At 45.8% G+C, this 24782-nt stretch overlaps 1 protein-coding gene across 2 annotated transcripts in view; it reads left to right on the top strand.

Annotated features, from left to right (window-relative positions):
* The window catches only part of NAV2 (neuron navigator 2), a 418592-nt gene that overhangs the window by 227269 nt on the left and 166541 nt on the right, over nucleotides 1–24782 (top strand). For both annotated transcript variants that reach the window (XM_065937242.1, XM_065937241.1), the window contains 2 exons: nucleotides 13554–14655; nucleotides 19563–19675. In XM_065937242.1, the coding sequence (XP_065793314.1) occupies nucleotides 13554–14655; nucleotides 19563–19675 (1215 nt within the window). The remainder of the gene's footprint in view (nucleotides 1–13553; nucleotides 14656–19562; nucleotides 19676–24782) is intronic.

The raw sequence follows: 24782 nt of genomic DNA, 5'->3' as shown, positions 1-24782 counted from the left end.
GATAGGCTATTATTCCTTTAAGCTATCCCGTAAGATCAGTTCTATGACAAAAATACATATAGGATTCATACTATCCCGTATCATTTTGGATATCCCCAGAGCAAGTGGGCATATTAAAGGCTCTGAGAAGCCCTGAGACAAGAACATTGATTACTCTTTAGCCATCTGTTTTCTAAACTTAACCCAAGCCAAGAGCCCCTGTCTCTGTTGCTGCCTGCTTGTATTGTCCAGCAGAAAGCATTCTGGTTTAAAACTGGTTTAGAGGCCCCTGTTTTAAAGAGCCCATCCCTTGCTCCAAGAAAAACCAAGAAGACTGGACTAGCATCTTAGGCAAGGAGAGCCTGTAACATTCCTTAACCAGCTCCGTCTTGGGGGCAGGGGCGGGGGGTGTATTTATAATAGCATACAACCATTGCGTTCTGCCAAAGAGCTGTTAGCTGTGGACAGTGACCTGCGAGAATGAGATTTCCCCCCATAAAGTGTTTATCGTCTCTGTGAAATTTCAGACACCCTTAAAGCGAGGGAGAAGGTTTTCTACGGCCAGTTTTGTACGTTCTTATAGCCATATATGGTACAAGATAGAGAAATGGCTTGACAAATTAAAACAAAAGCTTTCTCCTGAAACATACTCCTTGGGATTTTGAACAAATAAGTTCAAGAGAGGGAAAAGAGTTGTTTTGAGGGTGATATGGCTTTAAGACATGAAAGATAAAAAATAGGACCACTTTTTATTTTTGAAGATTTCTTCCTTTGAGTGTCAGCAGTCAAATGATTTGTCTCCTTACCCAGTGGAGTGGGAGGATTTACAAATATGCCTGGGACATCTTTTGATGTAAAGCATATATGGGAGGGAGAGAAAGATTTTAAGAGTTTATTCTCTTTCTAAGGTGTTATTACCAAGTCAACCATAAGCCCAGCTGTATGTTAGTATTTCCAGCAAGTTAACTTTTGTTTAGTTTTCCAGTTCTTTATGGCAGTAAGTAGGATTTGAAAATGTGCCTTGTGAAACTGGAGAAAATGTGGTGATAACTATGTAGGAAAATGGTACTCTCTTATAAGAAAATAAGACTCCTTTTAGCTCCACTTAGGGAAACAAATGACCTCTTTACCCATTTGGCACTAGTGGTAAAAAAATAAAAATAAAAACCCTCCTGCCAGTGCAGGAGACTTGAGAGACACGTGTTCGATCCCTGGGTTGGGAAGATCCCCTGGAAGAGGAAATGGCAACCCACTCCAGTATTCTTGCTTGGAGCATCCCATGGACAGAGGAGCCTGGTGGGCTACAGTCCATAGGGTTGCAAAGAGTCGGACACGACTGAAGCGACTTGGCATGCCCGCATGCGCGCACACACACCCATAGTTTCACTTGGTTTTATCCAAAATAAGCCACTGAAGAGGAAGAATTACCTTGTCATACATTAAAACAAAACATAACTGTAATGGTGCCAACTGTCAAGGGCCTCTTCTATTTCTTCTGGAGGGAGAGTCTCAGAGGTGAACTGGGAACAGAGTTGGCTTCAGGTCACTAGGATAATGCATTTTTACCTTCCACACATTTATTTTTGGTTACACCCTCATAAGGTATTGGTGTATTTGAACATGATCTTTTTGATGACCTGATATAGCAAAATTTTCACCATTCATAGGAAGAAAAGCATCACCAAGGATTCTAGTCTTCTGAGTCCCTTTCGCTGTAAAGAGAACAACTGGCAGGATTAGCCAAGAGGGCCAACCTAGGCATACCTGATTTTTAACTTGGAGCCATATGGAGGGATTCAGTGTGGGTAATCATTGTTGTTTGTTTATTAACATCTGGGCACCCATCACTGTATCACTTATGCTAAGTGAAACAGGTCAGTCATAAAAGGGCCAAAGCATGAATTTCCAACAAGCATTTCTGGGGCCTGAAACATCAGTTATTCTTGTAAGCCAAGTGTGATTATTCACAGCAACATGGGGCAGCAAGGGTTAGGACCCCAGAGAAGGCCTGGCAGAGCCTTCTGCACCTTTAGATGAAAAGAGATGGCTTCTGGTTTCTGGAGGTTTCCTAGAAGAAATAGGCTGGGGGGGATATGTCTAGGTAGGGATATGAGGCAATGAAGGGGGGCAAGGAAGTACTGCAATCAGAAGCTTGACCAAGCAGTCAGTGATGGCCAGTGTAAGGAGGAAATAGCCTAGTGGTGTAATTTGCTTCCCTGCTAGAGTTTCTTCAGAAGGATCACTCCTCCTTTGAAGTAGATGTTATTTTTTCAAGGTAGAATAAAGTGATACTTGTAAGGCAAACAAAATTATGTAATTCCGTGTGATGCATTAACCATCAAACTGATAGAGAAACTTTAACAAATATTTATTGAGCTCTTATTGTGTGCCAGGACTGGGAAGCCTGGCATGCTACAGTCCACAGGATCACAGAGAGCTGGACATGTCTGAGCCACTGAGCAACAAATTGGGTGCAGACCTTGTGCTAAACCACTGGAAGTAAATAAACGGAGCCAACCCCTCACCTGTTTAGTCTGTGGTGATCAGAATTCTGTTACTTATACCCAATTGCCATCTTCTTTTTTTTTTTTTCATTGTGAAAATTCCTGCCTTCTCCCTAGCCCCTAAACACCTTTCTACTTACTGTCTATGAATTCAGCTTTTCAAGGGCCTCTTATAAGTAGAATCAAATGATATTTGCCTTCTGTGGCTTGCTTATTTCACTTAGAATAATGTCTTCAAGGTTTGGGTTAGTTCAGCTCAGTCACTCAGTCGTGTCCGACTCCTTGCATGACCCATGGACTGCAGCACTCCAGGCTTCCCTGTCCATCACCAACTCCCAAAGCTTGCTCAAAATCACATCCATTAAGTTGGTGATAACATCCGTCTGACCGTCTCATCTTCTGTTGTCCCCTTCTCCTGCCTTCAATCTTTCCCAACATCAGGGTCTTTTCCATTGAGTCAGTTATTCAAATGAGGTGGCCAGAGTTACGGAGCTTCAGCTTCAGCATCAGTCTTTTCAATGAACATTCAGGACGGATTCCTTTAGGATTGACTGGTTGGATCTCTCTGCATTCCAAGGGACTCTCGAGTCTTCACTAACACCACACAGAGTTCAAAAGCATCAGTTCTTCGGCGCTCATCTTTCTTTATGGTCTTCATCTCACATCCATACATGACTACTGGAAAAACCATAGCTTTGACTAGACAGACCTTTATTGGCAAAACAATGTCTCTGCTTTTCTCTACTTCCGCCCTGAGGCTGAATGTTTCTGAATTCGGAAGGGAGTTAAAGGGACTGGCGTGGAGGAAGGGAAGCCCAGGTGGAAGATTGCCTGGTTTGATCTTCTTGCTATCCAAGGGATTCTCAAGAGTCTTCTCCAACACCACAGTTTTCCAAATTTGCTGGCATATTGAGTGCAGCACTTTCACAGCATCATCTTTTAGGATTTGAAATAGCTCAGCTGAAATTCCATCACCTCCAGTAGCTTTGTTTGTAATGATGCTTCCTAAGGCCCACTTGAATTTGCACTCCAGGATGTTCTGGTTCTACATGAGTGGTCACACCATCGTGATTATCTGGGTCATTAAGATATTTTTTGTATAGTTTTTCTGTGTATTCTTACCACCTCTTCTTAATATCTTCTGCTTCTGTTAGGTCCATACCATTTCTGTCCTCTATTGTGCCTATCTTTGCATGAAACATTCCCTTGGTATTTCTAATTTTCTTGAAGAGATCTCTAATCTTTCCCATTCTATTGTTTTCCTCTATTCCTTTGCACTGATCGTTAAGGAAGGCTCTCTTATCTCTCCTTGTTATTCTTTGGAACTCTGAATTCAGATGGATGTATCTTTCCTTTTCTTCTTTGCCTTTCACTTCTTTTCTCAGACAACCATTTTGCCTTTTTGCATTTCTTTTTCTTGGGGATGGTCTTGATCACTGCCTCCTGTACAACATCCCGAATCTCTGAATCTCCATCCATGGTTCTTCAGGCACTCTTGTCTATCAGATCTAATCCCTTGAATCTATTTGTCACTTCCAGTGTATAATCGTAAGGGATTTGATTTAGGTTATATCTGAATGGTCTAGTGGTTTTCCCTACTTTCTTCAATTGAAGTCTGAATTTGGCAATAAGGAGTTCATGATCTGAGTCACAGGCAGCTCCTGGTCTTGTTTTTGCTGACTATGTAGAGCTTCTCCATCGTCGGCTGCAAAGAATATAATCAATCTGATATCAGTATTGACCATCTGGTGATGTCTATGTGTAGAGTCTTCTCTTGTGTTGTTGAAAGAGAATGTTTGCTATAACCAGTGCATTTTCTTTTCTTTTTTTTTTTTTAAACCAGTGCGTTTTCTTGGCAAAAGTCTGTTAACCTTTGCTCCAGGTAGCACTTGACTTCCTGCTTTTGCATTCTAGTTCCCTATGATGAAAAGGACATCTTTTTTTTTTTTTTTTTTTTTTTTTGGTGTTACTTCTAGAAATTCTTGTTGGTCTTCATAGAACCATTCAACTTCAACTTCTTCAGCACTAGCGGTTGGGGCATAGACTTGGATTATTTTGATATTGAATGGTTTGCCTTAGAAACGAACCGAGATCATTCTGTCATTTATGAGATTGCACCCAAGTACTGCATTTTTGACTCTTCTGTTGACTATGAGGGCTATTCCATTTATTCTAAGGGATTCTTGCCCACAGTAGCAGATATAATGGTCATCTGAATTAAATTCACTCATTCCAATCCATTTTTGTTTACTGATTCCTAAAATGTTGATGTTCACTCTTGTCATCTCCTTTTTGACCATTTCCAATTTACCTTGATTCACGGGCCTAACATTTCAGGTTCCTATGCAATATTGCTCTTTACAGCATCAGACTTTACTTTCATCACCAGTCACATCCACAACTGGGTGGTGTTTTTGTTTTGACTCCGTCTCTTCATTCTTTCTGTAGCTATTTCTCTAATCTTCTCCAGTAGCATATTGAGCACCTACTGACCTGGGGAATTCATCTTTCAGTGTCATATCTTTTTGCCTTTTATTACTGTTCATGAGGTTCTCAAGGCAAGAATACAGAAGTGGTTTGCCATTCCCTTCTCCAGTGGACCAGGTGTTGTCAGAACTCTTCACCATGACCCATCTGTCTTGGGTGGCCCTGCACAACATGGCTCATAGTTTCATTGAGTCAGACAAGGCTGTGATCCAAGTGATCAGTTTGGTTAGTTTTCTATAATTGTGGTTTCCATTCTGTCTGCCCTCTGATGGATAAGGATAAGGGGCTTGTGGAAGCTTCCTAATGGAGGGGACATCCCTATTATTGCAGGTGTCAGAATTTCCTTCCTTTTGAAGGCTGAATTAATACTCCATTGTGTATATGTGTGGGTGTGTAGAGAAAGAGACATAGATATATCTCACACTTAGGTTATTCATTCATTCATCCAAACAGTATCCATTGTTTATACATTGATAGACATTTGGGTTGCTTCTACCTTTTGACTATTGTGAATAATATTGCTATGAACCTGGGTGTACACGGATCTGTTTAAGTTCCTACTTTCACCTCGTTCAGGTATGTTCTCAGGAGTGGAACTGGTAGGACACAATCTATGTTTAATTTTTTGAGGTACTGCCGTTGTGTTTTCCACAAGGGCTGCACCACCTTCCATTCTCACAGTAATGCACTAGAGTTCCAATTTCTCAACATCCTCAGAAACACTTGTTGTTTTCTTTTTTAAAAAAATAATAGCCATCTTAATTGGTATGGAGTGGTATCCTATTGTGGTTTTGGTTTGTATTCCCTGATGACTAGTGATGTTGAACATCTTTCTGTATGTGTATTGGTCAATTGTATATATTCTTTGGAGAAATGTCTATTTAAGTCCTTTACCCATTTTTATATCATGTTGTTTTTGAGTTATATGAGTTCTCTATATATTCTGGATATCAGATGTATGCTTTGCAGTTATTACCCCTCAAAGGTTGTTTTTGCAGTCTGTTGATTATGTCCTTTAATGCAGAAAAGTTTTTTTTCACTTTGATGAAGTTCAGCTTACTTGTTTTTTTGCTCATGCTTTTTGTGTCATATCCAAGAAATCACTGCCAAAATTAATGTCATGAAGTTTTTGCCCTGTGTTTTTCCCGTAAGAGTTTTATAGTTTTAACTCATACATTTAGGTCATTGATCCATCTTAGGTTAATTTTTTGTATGGTATAAGGTATGAATCTAGCTTCATTTTTTTGCATGTGAACATCTAGTTTTCCCAGAAAATATGTTGAAAAGATGATCTTTACCCCATTGAATATTCTTGAAAATTATTTGACCATATATGCAAAGGTTTATATTTGGTGTCTCTTGTGCATTGGTCTGTATGACTGCCTTTGTCAGTATTACACTGATGGCTTTGTAAAAAGGCTTGAAATCAGAAAGTATGAGACCTCCAACTTTGTTCTTTTTCAGAATTACTTTGTCTATTCAGAGTCCCTTGAGATTCCACATGAATTTTTGTATGGATTTTTCTATTTTAACAAAAACATCATTGAGATTTTTATTGGGAACTAACTTAACAGAGCAACTTTAAAGAAAATATTTATTTATATAAATCATCATTCTTATTCTAACTTGGATGTTGGGAGCCTATGAAATTATAGACACAAAATGACCCTTAGAAAATATGGATTCAGAGCCCAGATCCTTCTACTCCATGCCTTTCCCCTTTCTGACCACTTTTGTTGGCAATTCTCTTGACCCCTTTCTCCCATCTTTCTGTACCTCCAAGGCTCCTCTCCAGGGAGGAGTTGTAGAGCAACTAACTATATTTGAGCCCATGCCTTTAATACTAGACATTGATTACAGCAGTATTGAGAAGGCTTCTCAGACCAGGCTGCAGAAATCCTGCAGAACCACTAAGTGGATTGAGCGAGATCCACTTATGTGCCCCTCTGTGGTCTGGTGGCTAACATGGTTGTAGAAAAACTAACCAGAGCAACTCGAAATAATCTCCAGCCTGTGTGGCTAGAGTCCATGCACTTACAACAAACTAGCAAACAAACAAAGAAATTAAAAAAACAAAACAAAACAAAACTGGTTTCAGTTGTCCTAACAAATTTGTATATTCAAGATTGACCCCTTAACAAATTATAGGAAATTGTATAGGCCCAATGTATAGGCCCAAAATTATAGGGCCAATGATCAGATTTAGGCTAGACCCATCCTCTGGGCAGGTTTAAAATCACAGTAGGGTGACAGCACTAAAATCAGTTGGTCTAGATCATGCTCCCTGGATGCCTGTTCCCCGACCAGACCACCAACATCTCCCTAACTAGGAAGCTGGGGATGGAAGGGACCAGGGGCCACTGCTGGTCCTCGTGGAGGAAGAGAGGAAGAAATGCTTGTTTATCTGCCTTGGACAGTATTTTCATTTAGAAAGTATTTTGGTTACTGTCAGAGAAGGTTAAAGGCTGGTTGCCAGAAAAACCAAACTTTTTCCTTCCCCACAGGAGGATTAATGCTCTCCTTAAACTCTTTTTTTTTTTTTTTTTTAAAGCCTTTTCTCTCTTCTTCAAAGGCCTCCTGTTTCTGCAGCATTTCAAATGGGACTTTTCCTTTTTGCGGCGGTTTGTCAGTTGGTGGTGGGTGAGCCTGGTGAGCTGGCCTTTTAAAGCTGAGCTCAGTCCACGGGGCGTGGTTCTCCAGTGGTTCATAAACTCTGTTCGGGGGCCCTGTGATCAGCATTCTCAAGTACAAACTAGGGGACTTCCTTGGTGATCCAGTGGCTAAGACTTCATGCTCCTAATGTAGAGGGCCTGGGTTCAATCCCTGGTCAGGGAACTGGATCCCACATGCCACAACTAAGAGTTCTGCTGTAACTAAGACCTGATATAGCAAAAAAATAAAATAAAACACAAACTAGGGCAGAATTTACCAACATCTACTACATATAATAAGTCATGAAATTTTTAAAGTTTTGCATACGGACATTTGAGATGTTTATTGGGCATGATGTAATGTATTATTCTTATTATGTTTAGTAGTCTGAAACTTAAGACCGTTATCCTTAGAATTACCTTTAGCTAAACAAAGACCTGATTATGTTCCCAGATCTGACCAATTCCCAGCAAAAAGTCATGCTAAACAAATACATATAAATAAATAAATCTCTAAAAGTAGCCATTTCAGATTAGTTTTGAACCTAGTCCTTTTGGGGGCCTTCTGATTTAATTTCTCTTTGATTGATTGCATTTATCAAAAGAATAGATTGAATATAAAATAAATATTTAAAAAATACTTATTATATATTTTACACATAAAATAAGTATTGCCGATTTAATGGAACAGTGTTTCCCCAACTTTAGTCTTTCACAAACTTTCTGTGTGAGTTTTGCCAAATCAGAAAACCACTTGTGTTTTTGTTTCATATATTTCCTTAAATCAACTCAAATTAAATCTACATCTGAACCGTCCCATGAAACTGTTGATTTACATGTGAACTGCTTGTCTTTTATGATATGCAGCAGATAAATAGGTAACTTTTAAAATATAAAAATGTTTATCCATATGACATCAAAAGTGTCCATCTCGCCTCCTTCCGTGGACCACATACCATTGTTGGGAGAATACTGATGGTCAGAGCATTTCTTTCGTGCTTACCTCCTTTCTCTCTCTAGAGTTATTACAGAGAGAAGTGTTCTTAATTTTAAAGGACTTACCCCCCCCCCCTTCGTTTGTCTTCATGGAATACCAGACTTTAATTCACTAGCAGCTCATCCAAGGTTGAGTATTCCTTGGGCCTTTCCTGGCGGTCCAATGGTCCAGCGCACAGGGGCATGGGTTTGATACCTGGTCAGGAAACTAAGATCCTGCATGCCACATGGCCAAAATAAGTAAATAAAAGTTTGAGTGTACCTTGACCCAGCCCGTTTTCTGCATTTACTGGTAAGGGAAATGACTGAAGTTAAAGAAACAGCTGTGTATCATAGCACGCGGTAACCATAGAACTCAGCAAGTGAACTTAGCTGTGTTCTTGGGGTCCAGCCTCTTCAGGCCTCTGGGAGATTCACTGAGGCTCAAATGGAAGCAGGGTTGAAAGGACTCCAGAGAAAAGCTTACCCTCTTACAAATGGGGAGACGGAGGGGCAGAGCGGTATACCTCAGATGGTACTTTCAGCTGGTTTCACACTGGCCACATCGCCTGCCTCCCCAGACTTCTGCTGCATTTATCACACACCCTCAGAAGCCTGGTAAGGCAGGTCTCCTGCTAGGAATCACAGAAGCCTGTTGTTAGAAATGGCTGCTTTCGACCTCAGCCAAGGTCTGAGATCACTGGTGTGACACCCCAGGGATGACAGAAATGTGTCCAGTTCACGTACACAAGACCACTCGTGACCTGGAGCCCCTCACTGCTTAGGGGAAGAGCCGGTGATGGACAGGGCCGTCTGGCATCCACGGCGTCACAGAGAGTCGGACACGACTGAGCGGCTGAACGGCAGCAGCAGCTGCCTGTGACATAATTCTAAAGTACTGATGGTCTGATGGTGCCCTGATGCCCAGTAGCACTGCTCAGGGAACTTCTATTCTAGAAACCAAATTCAGAATCATCCCCACGGACTATCCCTTATAGCTATAATGAGTAGCCTTGAAATGTCCCCATGATCCTATAACAAGGGGAACCCAGGCAAAATGCCAGGTGCAAATTCTGAAGCTCTGAGTCCTAATCTTGAGTTTGGACTGAAAGGTTTTAATAAAACCCTAACGACTGATCACAAATTTTGAGTCTCTATTGCCTTAAATATGATTTGCAAATGTCACAACTACCAACCAACAATTCAGAAACCATTTAGTGTTTTCTATGCTCTGGCAGGCTTAGGGAAACAAGGATAAATGGGGGCAGGGGGTGATCTCTGCTCTGGAGGGATTCACACACCAGTGGAACAAGCGAACCCATAGCACCTCCTCCATGAAGCTCTCCCAGACTCTCGGGGGAGAATCAGGAGATCCCAATCCTTGGGTCTCCTGGGAGCATGCGCCGCCCTCTACAGCCTTGACGTTGCTTCTGTGCTGTGTTTTGAGGTCTGCTGGCTCTTTGAACAGTGAGTTCCTAAAGGGCAGGGGCTATATTCCCAGTGCCTGGTGTAAGTCGGTGGCCCTCCAAATGCTTTTATAAAAAGGGAAGTTTGGACAGTGTCCTGGGGAAGCAGAGTAGGTAAAACTACCAGGTGATGAGATGCAAACTGGCTAGTTCATTCAGCCCGAGGGTCTCAAGAGCTTGACAAAGGATGAAGGCATTTGAGCTGGGGTTTGAAAGGAGTTTCTGGGAGCCATCTGGGGACAGCCTGGGAAGTGATTATGTATCCGTCACTCATACAGCGTGTGAGCCCCTTCTTACACCTGACAGCTTTCCTGAAGGAAATACACATCTTTGATTGGCCTACATATTTCTCTTAGACAAGTCAGGTGTCTGGCTGACTCTGGATCAGTCCCTAACTGGTTAGTAACAGCTGATTTCTAGCTGTCCATGTTAAAATTTAAAATTACACAGAAATGCTAGGCAGGGGCATTTCTTGTCCAAATTATTTCAGGCGAGCTTTATAAGAGTTCCAGGGAATGTGTGGGAGCAGAGAAGTCACACTGATGCATGTGCTTCTGCTCAGAAGGGAGTAGTTTTGAAACTTCTTTAGAAAAGAAGAGCAAACCTCTGATCCCGATTTGCTATAGCTCCTATAAGGACATTGTTGCAGTCTGCCCCGCCCCACTCAAAGCCCCTTTTCTTTAGGACTTCTTTTCTACCAAGAGATAAAATGTATGCATTAATTATATTATTATCTGTTCCTCTCTGCTAGAGTGTAACCTCCATGAAGGCAGGGATCTTGGTGGTGTCATTGATGTATCCCAGTGCCTAGAACAATGTGTGGCATATAGTAGGCACTCATTAAATTTGTTTTTAATTTTTAAAAAATAATTATTTTTGGCTGGTCTGGGTCTTCATTGTGACACATGGGCTCTTCATTGCTGTCCTCAGGCTGTCTCTGGTTGTGGCAAACAGGAAATACTGTCCAGTTGCGGTGTGCGGGCTTCTCATTACAGTGTCTTCCCGTGTTGCGGAGCACGAGGCCTGGGGCCAGGGGGCTTCAGAAGTGCGGCAGGAGGGCTCTCTAGCTGTGGCTTGAGTTCAGTTGCCCCACCGCATGTGGAATCTTAGTTCCCAGACCACGGAGGGAACCCGTGTCCCCTGCATTGGCAGAGGGGTTCTTAACTACTGGGCCACCAGGGACGACCCATCTTTGAATGTTGATATGAATGAATATACTGAATGTATGAATACATATACTGAATGTACGAATGAATGAATACTTCTGCCCCAGATCTGAGCCCAAGCAAAGGGAAGGACAGCGGTCCTGAGAGAGTGGAACTCGCAATTGGAGGGTCACTGCTGCCCTCCAGAGAGCTGGCCTCCATGGCATAGGCTGCCTCCTTCCAGTGGCTGGGCTGGTTTGTCCCCCACTATGGACATCATGAGTATACTCAAGCAGTAGAAGAGGTAGATGCCCTGAAGTCCTCTGGTCATCTAAGTGGCTGTCGTTTAAATGTGTTCTTTATCGCGGGAGTTAGCTGGCATGCAGTCCCAAAGACCACTGTGTCGGGAGACCTGAGTCCAAATCCCACACTGGACCGTCTCCAGCGGTGTGATGGAGGGTCAGTCATTAGCTCTCTCCAAGCCTCAGTCTCCGCACTAGTCAGACGGGGTCAGTGAGCCTCTCATCGTGCCTCGCAGGATACCTCCTGACTCCCGGGAGGCCCTCCACGAGCAGCGTGTCCCGCCCGAGGAGACCCTCCAGGGGGCGGGCAGTGTGGGTGGGTTCCGTGAGCCCATTTCCCAGCCAGTCCCCAGCTCTCCCCAGGAAAAGATCCAGCAGCGCGCCGTGCGTTTTGTAAGGGAGGATCATACAGCAGCCCCCGCTCCTAAACCTGAATCCCTGGGAAGTCAGGAAGATGTATGTGTTTTAAAACATTGGGAGGTCTGCGTTGGATCACCCCAGAGCCGCGGCTTCCCCCCCGCACCCCCCCACCCCACACCCCCCCGGAGCAGCTGAGAGGGAAGAGCCCAGTTCGTCTGCCTGGAGTGCTCCCGGCTCGTGTCCCACAAGGGGCTGCCTTCGCTCGGGTTTGGCGGCCGTTGACTTTTAAATCATAAAAAGCCGCTCTTATATACAGTTTACTCTGCTGCTCAAAGGCAGTGGAACGTAGGTATTTAAAAAGGGAAAAAAAAAAAAAAAAAAGGCAGAAGAAGCAGCCGTTAATCCCGCCAGGCTTCTGGCCACTGGAGCAGTTGCGGATGACAAAAGTTAATTAGAAACATGAGCAGTTTAACCGAAAACACTTGTGACAATCGGAAGGACAGCCTCTCGGGTTGGAGAAGTTTTCCTAGGGAATCGTTGCGGGAGAAAGTGACTGCAGCCGGGTAAGTCATGTCCCTGTGACTTTGCGGGGGGGACAGGCTCTTTGGGGGCCGAGGTGCTGCACCCCGTCTGCGCTGGGCGGGCGTGGTCGTGGGTGGGCTCGGGGATGGGCTCCCAGTCGTGTCCCGGCCCCCTTCCCTCTGACAGCTGCCCCGACGTGGAGGATGGCGCTGTGTGGCTCTGCCTGCTGCCTGAGCAAGGGATCTCTGGCGTTCGGGTCATCAATCTGGGCTGCCTCAGTGCCTAGCAGAGGGCCAGTTTGGAACCCGCCCGTCTCAGAATAATTCCAGTTCTAATTTGGAAATATTTTGAGGCTTTTCTGAGAAAAGGGGCTGGCTGGGGAACTACACCCTGTGTGCCAAGGGGGAAGCCTTGACTTTCAGATAACCTGCGTGTTTTCCTGCTGACGGTGAAGCCTCGTGCTCAGTTCATACTCTTAAGCTCGAAAGCCTTTTTTAAAACTCCAACCTGCATCACGTTCGTAAAAGTGCCAACATAGGGAAAACGTATATGCTTTGATGGGATTTAGCAATTTCTGTGGGTAATTACGTCTGTCAAGATTATCCTTGGTTTCTCTTTTTTCTGGATTTTTTTTTTTTTTTTTGGAATCTGTTCTGTGTTCATGTCTCTGGTACATTGTTTACTTAAAGTTGGATAATCCTCGATTGTTTGTCTCTGCTACATTGTTTTCTTAAAGTTGGATAATCCTCCATTGTTTCCCTTTAGTTGGAAAACCAGGTTATGGGTTGAATCATTCAAGACAGGAGATACTTCTTGTATCATTCCGGCACAATCACAGCTGGTGGTGTGGATTTTTGTTTGTTTTCCGGTGAAGTGTGTGCCTAATTGTGCCACGTGCGTGTGGATGTTAAGGTCGGTGTGCATTCACATAGCATATGCCAAAATGTGCGGGGGTGGGGTGGGGGTGTGGGGGAGGATGTGAACAGCGCCTGATGGAGAGCAGGAGAAAGTCACGGTGGAATTTAAATTGAGACACAGGTAGTGGAGCTACGTGGCATCCGCGTTGGAGCGGTCGGCCGTGGAGCCGTGGCCGATGCCCCCTCGTGACGAGTGCAGGTCCATGCATGGAACTCAGGTCTCCCTCTCTTTCCCATCTCCGCAGAGCCTTTGGCGAGCCCGGCATCCTCCCACCCCGCAATGAGCGAAGATGCACCCGCTGCTTTGGAGGGAGGCGGCGGCTGTGGCCCTGCTAGCTGCGGCGCCTCCTCGGCCATCCCCCAGCCCGGCTCGGCCTCCAAGCCCTGGCGCAGCAAGTCGGTCAGCGTGAAGCACAGCGCCGCGGCCGCCGCGCTCTCCGCCAAGCCGCCCACGCCCGAGCCTCCCCGGCCCGCCCCCGAAGCCCTGAAGCCGGCCCCCAACAATCAGAGGTCCATGCTGGAGAAACTAAAACTTTTCAACAGCAAGGGGGCTTCCAAGGCGGGCGAGGGCCCGGGGTCGCGGGACACGAGCTGCGAGCGGCTGGAGATCCTGCCCAGCTTCGAGGAGAGCGAAGAGCTGGAGGCGGGCGGCCGCCCGCTGTCCGTGGCTGGCCCCCCGTCCAACAGCCCCAAGATCGCCCTCAAGGGCATCGCCCAGAGGACTTTCAGCCGGGCGCTGACCAACAAGAAGGGCTCCCCGAAAGGCAGCGAGAAGGAAAAGGAGAAACAACAGCGCGAGAAGGAGAAGGAAAAAAGCAAGGACCTCACCAAGAGAGCCTCGGTGACGGAGAGGCCGGACCTCAAAGAGGGCCCGAGAGAAGACCCCAGCGGGGCCGCCGTGACCGAGATGCCCAAAAAGTCCTCCAAGATCGCCAGCTTCATCCCCAAAGGGGGGAAGCTCAACAGTGCCAAGAAGGAGGCCCCGGCCCCTTCCCACAGCGGGATACCAAAACCAGGGATGAAGAGCGTGCCCGGGAAATCCCCAAGTGCCCCCACGCCTTCCAAGGACGGGGAGCGGGCCCGGGGTGGGAAGCCGAGCTCGGGGCTCCCCCAGCAGAAGCCCCCGCTGGACGGCAGGCACTCCAGCTCCTCCTCCAGCCTGGCGTCCTCGGAAGGAAAAGGCCCCGGAGGGACCGGCCTGAACCACAGCATCAGCAGCCAGACTGTCAGTGCGGCCGTGGGGACCACCCAGACCACAGGAAGCAATACTGTCAGTGTTCAGCTACCTCAGCCACAGCAGCAATACAGCCACCCCAACACGGCCACCGTGGCGCCTTTCCTGTACAGGTAGGAGCGGCTGCCCGCCTCCCCGGGCCTGCCCAGCGCTGGCAAGGGGTCTTCGGGGGCAGGGGTTGGGACTGCCCTCCAGGAGCATTGAAGCAGACAACTCAGGGGCCATGTGATCAGCTCCTAATAGGGATGTTGGCGGTGTGCTTGAGGAACAGTTAATTCAGCGCTCCTGGAGCGTGGGGGTAGGTTAGGAAGCTAAAGAGTGGAAGGACAATGTGAGTGATCCTAAGATGCAGAGGCATGGCCCCGGCACATGGGGACCCAGGGGCTTGGCAGAAGCAGCCTCAACAGTAGCTAGGAGGGTGGTTTGGTTTCACTCGGCAGGCTCCGAGGTCAGTCCTAAAGCATCCTGAGTGTACTTTAAACAATGAAACACAAAACCACCTTGCTGAGCAACTGAGACTTCTCACAGAGAAGCTTATCTTGAGCTTCCAGATCCTGACGGTTTGTTACTCCATTGCACGTATTTTTTTTTCTTTTCTTCTAAAACATTTTCTTTTATTTTTATTTTTTGGCCACACTGTGTGGATTTGCAGGTTCCCCCACCGGGGATTAAATCCAGGCCACAGCAGTAAAGGCCCGGAATTCTAACCACTAGGCAACCAGGGGACTCAAATATTTTTTCAGTCCCTGCTATGTGCTGGGATTTTTCAGAGGGGAGAACAGGATGAGGGAGAAGCGTAGCCATAAGGAAGGACTACTTCTAGAAAAACCGAAGAACCTGGGTTGTATTTGGAGTGACAAGCCTGAGTGTTTCCACTATCAGGCCCTCTGCCTGTCTCTGATGGCACATCCCGGGGACCACAGGGAGCCAGCTGCTGTTGCTCTGGGTGGTTGTGGCCTGTGAGAGCCTCTGGTTACACCCCACACCTGTACAGGATGGGGATCTTCGGCTCTGTATGACGCTTGATTCTTGCGATGAGTCCTGTCTGGGCAGATGGAAGCCACCCAGCCCTGCTCTTGGGGAGGGTCCCAGAGCCCTGTTCACAGTGCTCAGCTCGATCCTGTGCTTGAGACCTGCTGGGCAACGGGCCACTCTGCACAGCTGAGTGATAACTAAGAACCGTCCATAGCACCAAGGGGACCGATGGGTCAGTGTCACAGTCCAGGCACTTACTCTACAGCCTCTACCCTAAGTATATACATGTACGCACATAAGCATGCACCCATGGGTGTGAGTGCACACGGACAGTCACACGTAAATAAAGACACAAGGACACATTCATACATGAAATGTGAATGCACCTATACATGTGTTCACATGCGTGTTTACATACCTGGTCATATGCACGGGCTCGTGCCCATACTTTCCGCTTCCTCAGTCTACATGGTTCCCCAGGGAATAAGATGTTTCCTCTCTGTCTGCCGGAGGTGAGTTCTAGTTCTGTTACCATTCCTGCCAAGAGCTGATAGGAAGACTGGTTCAAGCGATTGATTTCAGAGTCAAGCCCACAGCATCCAGCCGGTGAGGGAAAGTCAGGCTTCTGAGGAGAAGCTCTTTCCTTTTCCTTGTTCACTCTCCCCTTCAGGGAGGGTCACATCAGACCTTTTTAAATGGGAGACGGTCATCTTTGTATTAAATTAAGTCATCAGCTCAGCTAACAGTCCTGAGAAGGGTGCCAAGGCTTAGATAATGATTCAGCACTGATCTCCATGTTCAACTTTTAATACAACTGCTTTCTGAACCGTGGAGACAACTGAATTGCTTGCTGTGAAATTTTTATCATTGTGGTCACATGGATAGTCTTGAGGTTAGGCATATTCAGGCTACTGTTTCCAGATTCTTGATTTGCATTTTTATTAAATATGTGACAATCTGATCATGGTCAATTCCACTCTGTTCTTTTTTTTTTCCGGGCTGTTAGAATGGAAAGATTCTAAAACTTTTAACCTCTGTTTTTTTTTTTTTTTTTTTTTTTTAATATTTCTATGAGATTTTTCTATGAGAGGAAAAACTCTTAATGGTAAAGAGCTAAAGTCCAACAGATGCGAGAGAGAAAGCATCCCGTGTGTTGAACTGCGCTCTAGTGTTTGTGTTCACCCCGTGTGATGTCCTTGTTCCTCCTCTGAGGTGCCTTTCCTCTGGGTGAGCCCGGGAGGAGGCCAGAGAGAAGAGCCCTGGGATAGGAGTCAGGTTGCCTGACTCGGTCTTTTATTCGCTCGTGCGTCCCTGTGTGGCCTTGGGACCTGGCTGCAGACACCGCTGCTGAGTGTGCACCACGCGTGTGCAGAAACCCAGAACATTGGGTTCTCACAAGTCCATAAGCTGGCTACCTTTTTTATCCCCATTCTTCCGATGAGCAAGCTGAGGCCTAGAATAATAACTTGCTCTACATCAAAGAGCTGGTGGTCAGAAGAGCTCGTGTTTATAGCCAAGTCTCTCTACCTCGAGGGACCAAGTGCTTAGCCGTGAAATAGTCTTGACTCTAAATCACTGCCTTGTGCTGAGCCTCATCTGTAAGTTGAGGAGACAGGGCTAGACCAGAGGATTTTAGAAAGTGGTTTAGACTCCGTTTATGCTCTAGGTTCTCTCTTTCAAGTTTATGGCTCACTGTTACTTAACAGTGCTCCCATGGAACCTCTCATGTTAGTGATGTTACCAAGAGAAGGAAAATAAATCATTTTTTTAAAAAATCACTTGGAATGAACTATAGTCACCAATTCAGAAGACACGCGGGACACCTCTGTTGCTTTATACTTCGCTGAGTGCGTTTGTGTGGTCTTGCCTGTGGTTTTCGTAGCAGCCAGGGGAGGTCGCTGTCGTAACCCTGTATTCGCAGAAGGGCCCAGCTGCTTACAGGGTGCGTTGATTTACTGAGATGTGCGTGGCTGCAGACTCCAGCCAGCTCAATGTTCAGACCTCCAAGTCCAATGCTCCTTCTCCCACCCAGAATCCTTCTAGACTTAAAAACTCATGTATCCATTCAGCACACCCTACCTGAGTGCCTGCTTAGCACGTGAATTGGAACAGTGTTCTTAACTTCACACATCAAAAGAGCCAGTCTTAGCCTTCACAGAGCTCTTAATCTAGCAGAGGAAAGGTTTGTTAATTAGATCTTATTGTAATAAATAGACATCAGGAGAACAGAAACGCACAAGAGGTGGAGCCATTCACCTCCTGCTGGCCAAGAATTGGGGAAAGCCTCCAAACCAAGATGACACAGGGACGGTGCCTTCAAGGCAGATCAGGAGGAAACTAAGGAAGAAAGAGAAAAAGAGCCTTCAGTCAAAGGGCACAGTGACTACAAAGACAAAATTGTGAAGGGCTGGGTACGAGCTGGGACTGGAGAGAAGCCACGTGTGGGTGGAGCACAGGGTTGGGCCGTGTGTAAAGGCAGGAGTGTCAGGAGATGGGCTGGAAATGAGGGAGGAAGAATCCTGTGATGCAGGGCATCTTCTATCACAATAAGGACTTTAGATCTTATTCTGCACACAACGGAAAACCATTAGAGGCCTTTAATCAAAACATGAAAGATCACATCAGGGTCACCGAGGTCAGTGGAGAATAGAATGGGGAGTGGACAAGACCTGGAAACAGTCTGAAACAGAGATCACAGTTCAGGTGCCTGCTTGGGCCCGCAAAGGTGATACCACAGAAGTAGCACCCTGAGTGGTCCAGGGTGACTGGGAAAGGGAACCTCACGCCTCCCCAGAGGGGACCGCCACCACATTTCACCAGCAGGTGGCGCCCTGCAAGAACGTCAGCTCCGTCCTTCCAGACTTGTTTTTACTGAGAAAAAGACAGAAATCCAGATTTGTTTTTGGTGACCTCTCTCTAGTTTTAAATGTGGACATGAATTCAAAAGCTTTAAAAGATACTAGGCAGACCAGTAAGAATCAATCCGTGGGCTGCTTTCTGTACCTGGCTGTCATTTGTAAGCTCTATGGCTGGAGGCCGTATACCTGTTCACCAGCCTGGGCAGAGATGGCGCAAGCTTGGATTCTGGTCAAAGGAAAGAGAGGAGCACAGATAGCGTGGAAATCCTTTAAATTCAGAGATGATGGGAATGGGGAACCGATGGCGTCAGTAGGAAGGCAAAGGTGGGGGGAGTATAGATGGATGGTGTGGGGATTATCGGTACATCCCCCACAGTCTTTAGGCAGTTCACATTCTTGGCAAACACTTTCTTCATAGAGAGTGAAATCTGGTTGAATTAGCTAAGGATGCCGATGAATTAATAACATTACACCCAGGGTTATATCTGCGAATGTAATTATATTTGCCTGGCACGCCTGAATAAGCAGAGGTAATTGTGGCTACAGCACATTGCTTGATTGTCTCGATTTGCTTGACAAATAAGGGCATGGAGAAGGTTTGGGGAAGTACGGATTTCAGTCAAGTGTTGAAATAATGATCAGTGAGACCTTTCATCTCAGGAGATCTGAGCTCTGAATCAGACCTGGAGGGCAAACATACCTGCTTGGCACCCACTCCTGGACGGTTGTACAGTCACCTCTCCAGAGACAGCCGCGTCAGGAGGATCTGGGGAGGGGTTGGCGCACGGGGGCCGCCAATGGAATCATCTTCATGCATGGCTTGCTGGCATCACTGGTTACTTGGAAGTGGCTCTTTGGCACAGGTTAAATGATCCAAACCACTGGGTACTTGCTGGCTAGATCTAGCTCCCCAAAGGGGACACAGAGACGCGTTCCCCAGTGAAGGATTGCAGACCCTCCATTTGGGTGATGAATATTTCATCTTTTACATTTCGGTGGCTCTCTCTGTTTCTGGGACATCACTCCACATGCACCGGTGAATTATTTAGTGTCCGTCTGCTGGTCTGCTCTGTTCTAAAGCTTCTCACCGAAGGAGAGGCTCGTGGAGGCTGTGATTGGAGCACGGTGCTCCAGATGGGGTAGTTACCGCTTGTGACAAGAGTGTCTGCTCTGCTTTGTGTGTGAAGGTCCCAGACAGACACCGAAGGGAATGTTACTGCCGAATCCAGCTCAGGGGGTGTGACCGTGGAGCCCAGCCACTACACCAAGAGTGGACAGCCCGCCCTGGAGGAACTCACTGGTGAGTACGGAGCCCTGGAACCCCGCTGTCTCTGGGACGTGAGGCCTCCCAAGCAACCACCGCTGGAAGGGCCGAACCCAGCTGGACGTGAAGTTGCTTCGCTGTTGCTTTGATTGATGAGCCAGACTGATTTCCGTCTTCCTGCTTCCTTCTCTTTTTTTCCCTCTTCTCTCTCACGGTCTGTTCCCTCCTTCCAGGACTATAAAAAGTCTTTTACCTGTTGGTGAGTTCTGCTTTAAGCCATACTCCACGCCACTCGTGTAGGGACTCTGGGCTCGGGACATTTCACTTAGATTCTCCTTGTTCACTCTTCAGATAGAGTTGCTTTCCAAAAAGAGTTAGAACTCTAAAATGTATTGGCTTTTTTCAAATTTCCTTTCTAGAAGCACTGATTGAAAATTGTTCTGAGCATCCTCAGACAGTTGGAAAGAAGATTTCAGCATATTTATTTTACCAAAAACAAAAGTCTAAATTTTATTTGAATGTAACCTAGACAAGGAGCGGTTTCCCTGATCACTTAGACGGTGCTAAGGAATCTGCCTGCAATGTGCTAGACCGGAGTTTGATCCCCAGTTCAGGAAGATCCCCTGGAGAAGGGAATGGCAACCCACTCCAGTATTCTTGCTCGGAGAATCCCATGAACAGAGGAGCCTGGCGGGCTACAGTCTATAGGGTCGCAAAGAAGTCAGACACAACTGAGCGACTAACACTTTCACTAGACAGGAATGACGATTAAAGGATGTCATATCATATAAAAACATAAAATCTGCAATTGTCATACAGTTAATTCCACAAATGTTTATTGGTGTTATATCATCACAGTGTTCACTTAAAGAAACAGAAGTAGCATCAGAATTGAATTCCTGCTGCAGTGCGTTCTGGGCCACCACTTTCTCCGTGCCTTATCCCTGTTCCCAGCTCTGTGCCCTGGGTTCCAGCAACTTCTAATCAGGGAAGTGAGTGGTAAGCCACATATTTAGCAGTGGCTGTGTTATTCTTTGCGTATCATACCACTTCCCGGGTTGGGTTAAAAACTGACTCCATGTTTGAAATCCATTAATTAGACTAAGTATCCGTGACCCCACCATTTTAATAGCCACGGCATAGCAGTGGAGTTGGTATGCAGCCCATATGATCGACTCGTCCACCATTTGATCATTAACTCTGAGTGTTCATTTCAGAGGATCTGAGAGGTTTAGCTCTTTCCCTCTGGCTCTGCTGGCTGGGCGCGTTGAGGAGACAGAGAAGTTTCCAGCCATTTGTAAGTGATCCATCTTGCAGTGGTTTGGGGCCCCACATTTGGGATTGATTTTACGTTTCCTTCTCTCTCAGGTTTTAGCTCCCTTGCATGTGAGAACCTGGATGGTGCGGGAAAAGGGTCAGCTCTCAGGAGAAGGGTATGGAGGTTAATCACTCCTCAGGTCTCCACACACATTCCAGATCGTGTTCATATGTGCACACATCAAAAGAGTCAGGCCAGTGATTCAGCAGCTGGCATGGGTCAGATGTATGTCTTGTGGAGGAGTATGGATTCATGTCAGACCCAGGGGCTCAGTGAAATTTACATCTGAGAAGTGAAAGCGGCAGCCAGAGACCATTCCACATAACACTTAAATTTCAGAGGGACGGATGGCAGCCTGTGATCTTTTCAGTCCTTTTTCTTTTTCTCCCCATGTCTCCCGAGCATCAGGACAGTAACCAAGTGAGAGCTCAGAAAGCCTGAGATGCTGTCAGTGGGCCTGGGGACCAGAACTGTGCAGCCAGTCTTGGCTAATCAAGCACTCTTCAGTGTGAAGTCGAAGGGTTTTAGTTGCTAAGGAAACTTTCTGAATCAAGATGACTTTTCTTTACATTTAAGCAGTGAAACCCACACGTGTGGCTGTGTTGTGTGTGAATAGTCTTATGCAGACACTGCACAGTACCGTGTCTGTATGAGGTTGAATCCAGCTTATCTACAGCTGATCCCTTGAAATGACAACAAATGTGTGTGTCTAGGAGTTGCCACTTAGGAGACTCTTTGATCAATTGCTTAGTTCTTTCTCCTTACTCATGCAAGTAGGTGGATTGTCCCTTGGTGCTCTGTCATTCACACACAGTTAACAGGTGAGACGTGCACCTTGGATTGTAGCGTCGGAAGGAACCACATCCACTTATCATCCAGTCCGTGAATCCCTTCTGTCACTCACTGATGAGTTGTCTTTCAGCCCCTGCTGGAATACTTCTTGTGATGGAAAAGCTATTCCTTCATGAGGCAGCCCTTCTATACCTATTTGGTTTTAACTGTTAATGGAGTCTTTTATCCTTCCATTTCTAAATCAGTGGACATAATCCAGCCTCTGAAGCTGACGGACAGTTTCCATTCTTTTCCTGCAGCAGGGTGTCCCCTAGCTTCCCTCTTCCAAGTAAAAACTCCCAGTTCCATCCGTGCTCCTCATGTTAATACGCTGCCATCCTCGCGTCTGCCCTGTGTGATCAGAACATGGTGTTCCGTCCATTATAGCAGTGTGATCAGAACATGGAGTTCTGTCCATCATAGCGGTGTGATCAGAACATGGAGTTCTGTCCATCATAGCGGTGTGATCAGAACATGGAGTTCTGTCCATCATAGCGGTGTGATCACAACGTGGTGTTCTGTCCATCATAGCGGTGTGATCAGAACGTGGAGTTCTGTCCATCATAGCGGTGTGATCAGAACGTGGAGTTCTGTCCATCATAGCGGTGTGATCAGAACGTGGAGTTCTGTCCATCATAGCGGTGTGATCAGAACGTGGAGTTCTGTCCATCATAGCGGTGTGATCAGAACGTGGAGTTCTGTCCATCATAGCGGTGTGATCAGAACGTGATGTTCTGTCCATCATAGCGGTGTGATCAGAACATGGTGTTCTGTCCATCATAGCGGTGTGATCAGAACATGGAGTTCTGTCCATCATAGCGGTGTGATCAGAACATGGAGTTCTGTCCATCATAGCGGTGTGATCACAACGTGGTGTTCTGTCCGTCAGCGCCTGGCTTGCAGGAGGGCTGCCCTGGGCGGGTGAGGAGAGTCACAGGTAAACATGGAATAGTTCATAGTATATGGGCTTCAGGGGCCCAGTTGTTTCCTCTGGGGCACGCTGTGTGTTTATTTCGTTCAGACAATGAATTGGGATGGAGATCTTATACTCCTAAGCCCATCTTCCAGCATGCAGAATGGGCAGTTTAGAACATCATCACCTGAGCAAAGAAGGTGGATTACTGGTCTGTGCTTCTACATTGCCCTTGAATCGTCGAGGGGAGCAAACACTTCCCAGTGGGACTCCTCAGGGGAAACAGGGCATTCAGATTCAATGAGCCCTACATTCAAGCAGTGAAACTCAGGTGTGTGGTTGTATCGTGTGTGTGTCTGTTTGGTGAATAATAATTATGGGGACGCTACATAGTAGCTTGTATGTATAAGGTTGAATCCAGCTTATCTACAGCCAATTCCTTGAAATGACAACAAATGGGTGTATTTAGGGATGGACGTTTATGGGACTCTTTGATCAATTGCTTAGGGATATCATGTGTCATCTCATCTGATCCTTCTAACCTAAGGGAACGGCTTTTATCCCCATTTTACAGATGACATTCAGAGAGGATAAGTGATTTGTCCAAGATCAAGTGGCTAATAAGTGGCAATGCCACTGTGCAAACCTTCATCTGTTGGAGTGAAAAATCTATCCTTTCTCTTTCTTTTTTTTTTTTTCACACACAAAGCTTTATTTTTTTTTTAGATGTAATGCAAATAACTGTATCTAATTTTTTTTTCCAGAAAACAAAAATAAATGCAAAACATGCTCAAAAAACAAGAAATCAAGTTGTACTTTTCATAAGGCACCACCAAAAACCCTGGTAAATTAGAGTCCATATTATATTTAAGTGTCTCACTAACAGGTAAATAAATATGTAAGGGGATAGTCAATAGGTCTTGAGGTTTACAAAAGACATTCCTGTTTGGACATCTTGGAGTATTGCAAGAGTAAGACTGAGCAGGGTGTGGCTGTGAACACCTGTCACATCCTTTTCCAGTGCATGTCGTCAATCCTTTCTCTTTCACCCTACGCCGACCAAACATTTTTGGGGCAATAAATATTTCTTGAGCGTATCTAGATTTGTGTGGGGGTTACCAAGAATAAAGGTGAGTTACTACTCTGTGTCAAAGACCTTTGTCTCAGGAGACTTAACACAAACAAATGTGTCATTAAGATGTCATTAGAGACGTGGACATATACAGACCTGCCTCAGAGACATTACCAGTTTGGTTCCAGACCAATTGGCTCCTGCCAATGCAAGAGATGGAGGTTCGATCCCAGGCATGATGCCCTGGAGAAGGAAATGGCTACCCACTCTAGTATTCTTGCCTGGGAAATCCCATGGATGGAACTGCCTGGCTGGCCGCAGTCCACAGGGTCGCAAAAGAGTCAGACACGACTGAGCAACTAAACAACAGAACATGAAAAGCTATGTTTACACTATATGGTAGTCTATTAAGTATGCAGTAACATTATGTCTAAAAAAAACAACGTACTTTTTTGAACAACGTACCTAATTGAAAAATACTTCATTGCTAAAAAATGCCACCCATTGTCTGAACCTTTGGTGAGTCATAGTCTTTTTGCTGGTGGAGGGGTGGAAATATTGGCAGAATTACCGAAGTGTGACACAGAGACAGAAATGAGTGAGTGCCGTTGGAAAAATAGAGCCGACACACTTGGTCGAAGCAGGGTTGCCACAAACCTTCAGTCTGTAAAGATTACAATATCAGCAGAGCACAATAGAAGAAGGTATGCCTGTAAATATAGTTATTACACCGTTGTGCATGATTAAGTTAATTAATGAAGGTAATTTGAAAACTGGTGCCTAGACTTAGCTTCATAATAAATGTTCCCTGCAGGGCCTGGAGCCATCCAAAGGATCAGTACCTTTTTTTGGCAGCCTTTACACAGATAAAATGTGGCCAAACTGGCAGTAAAAGATATTTAATTGATGGCCCTGTGGATAGATGCAATTTCATTCCTCCACAGCCATTAGGGGAAGGTAAAGCAGACATTCATCACTGCTTTCGTTTAAAAACATGGACGTTCGTATA

This window comes from Muntiacus reevesi, chromosome 5, assembly GCF_963930625.1.
Source record: "Muntiacus reevesi chromosome 5, mMunRee1.1, whole genome shotgun sequence".
Taxonomy (NCBI): Eukaryota; Metazoa; Chordata; class Mammalia; order Artiodactyla; family Cervidae; genus Muntiacus; species Muntiacus reevesi.
Note: the sequence above shows the minus strand (reverse complement) of the source record. Positions and strands in the feature narration are given on the sequence as shown.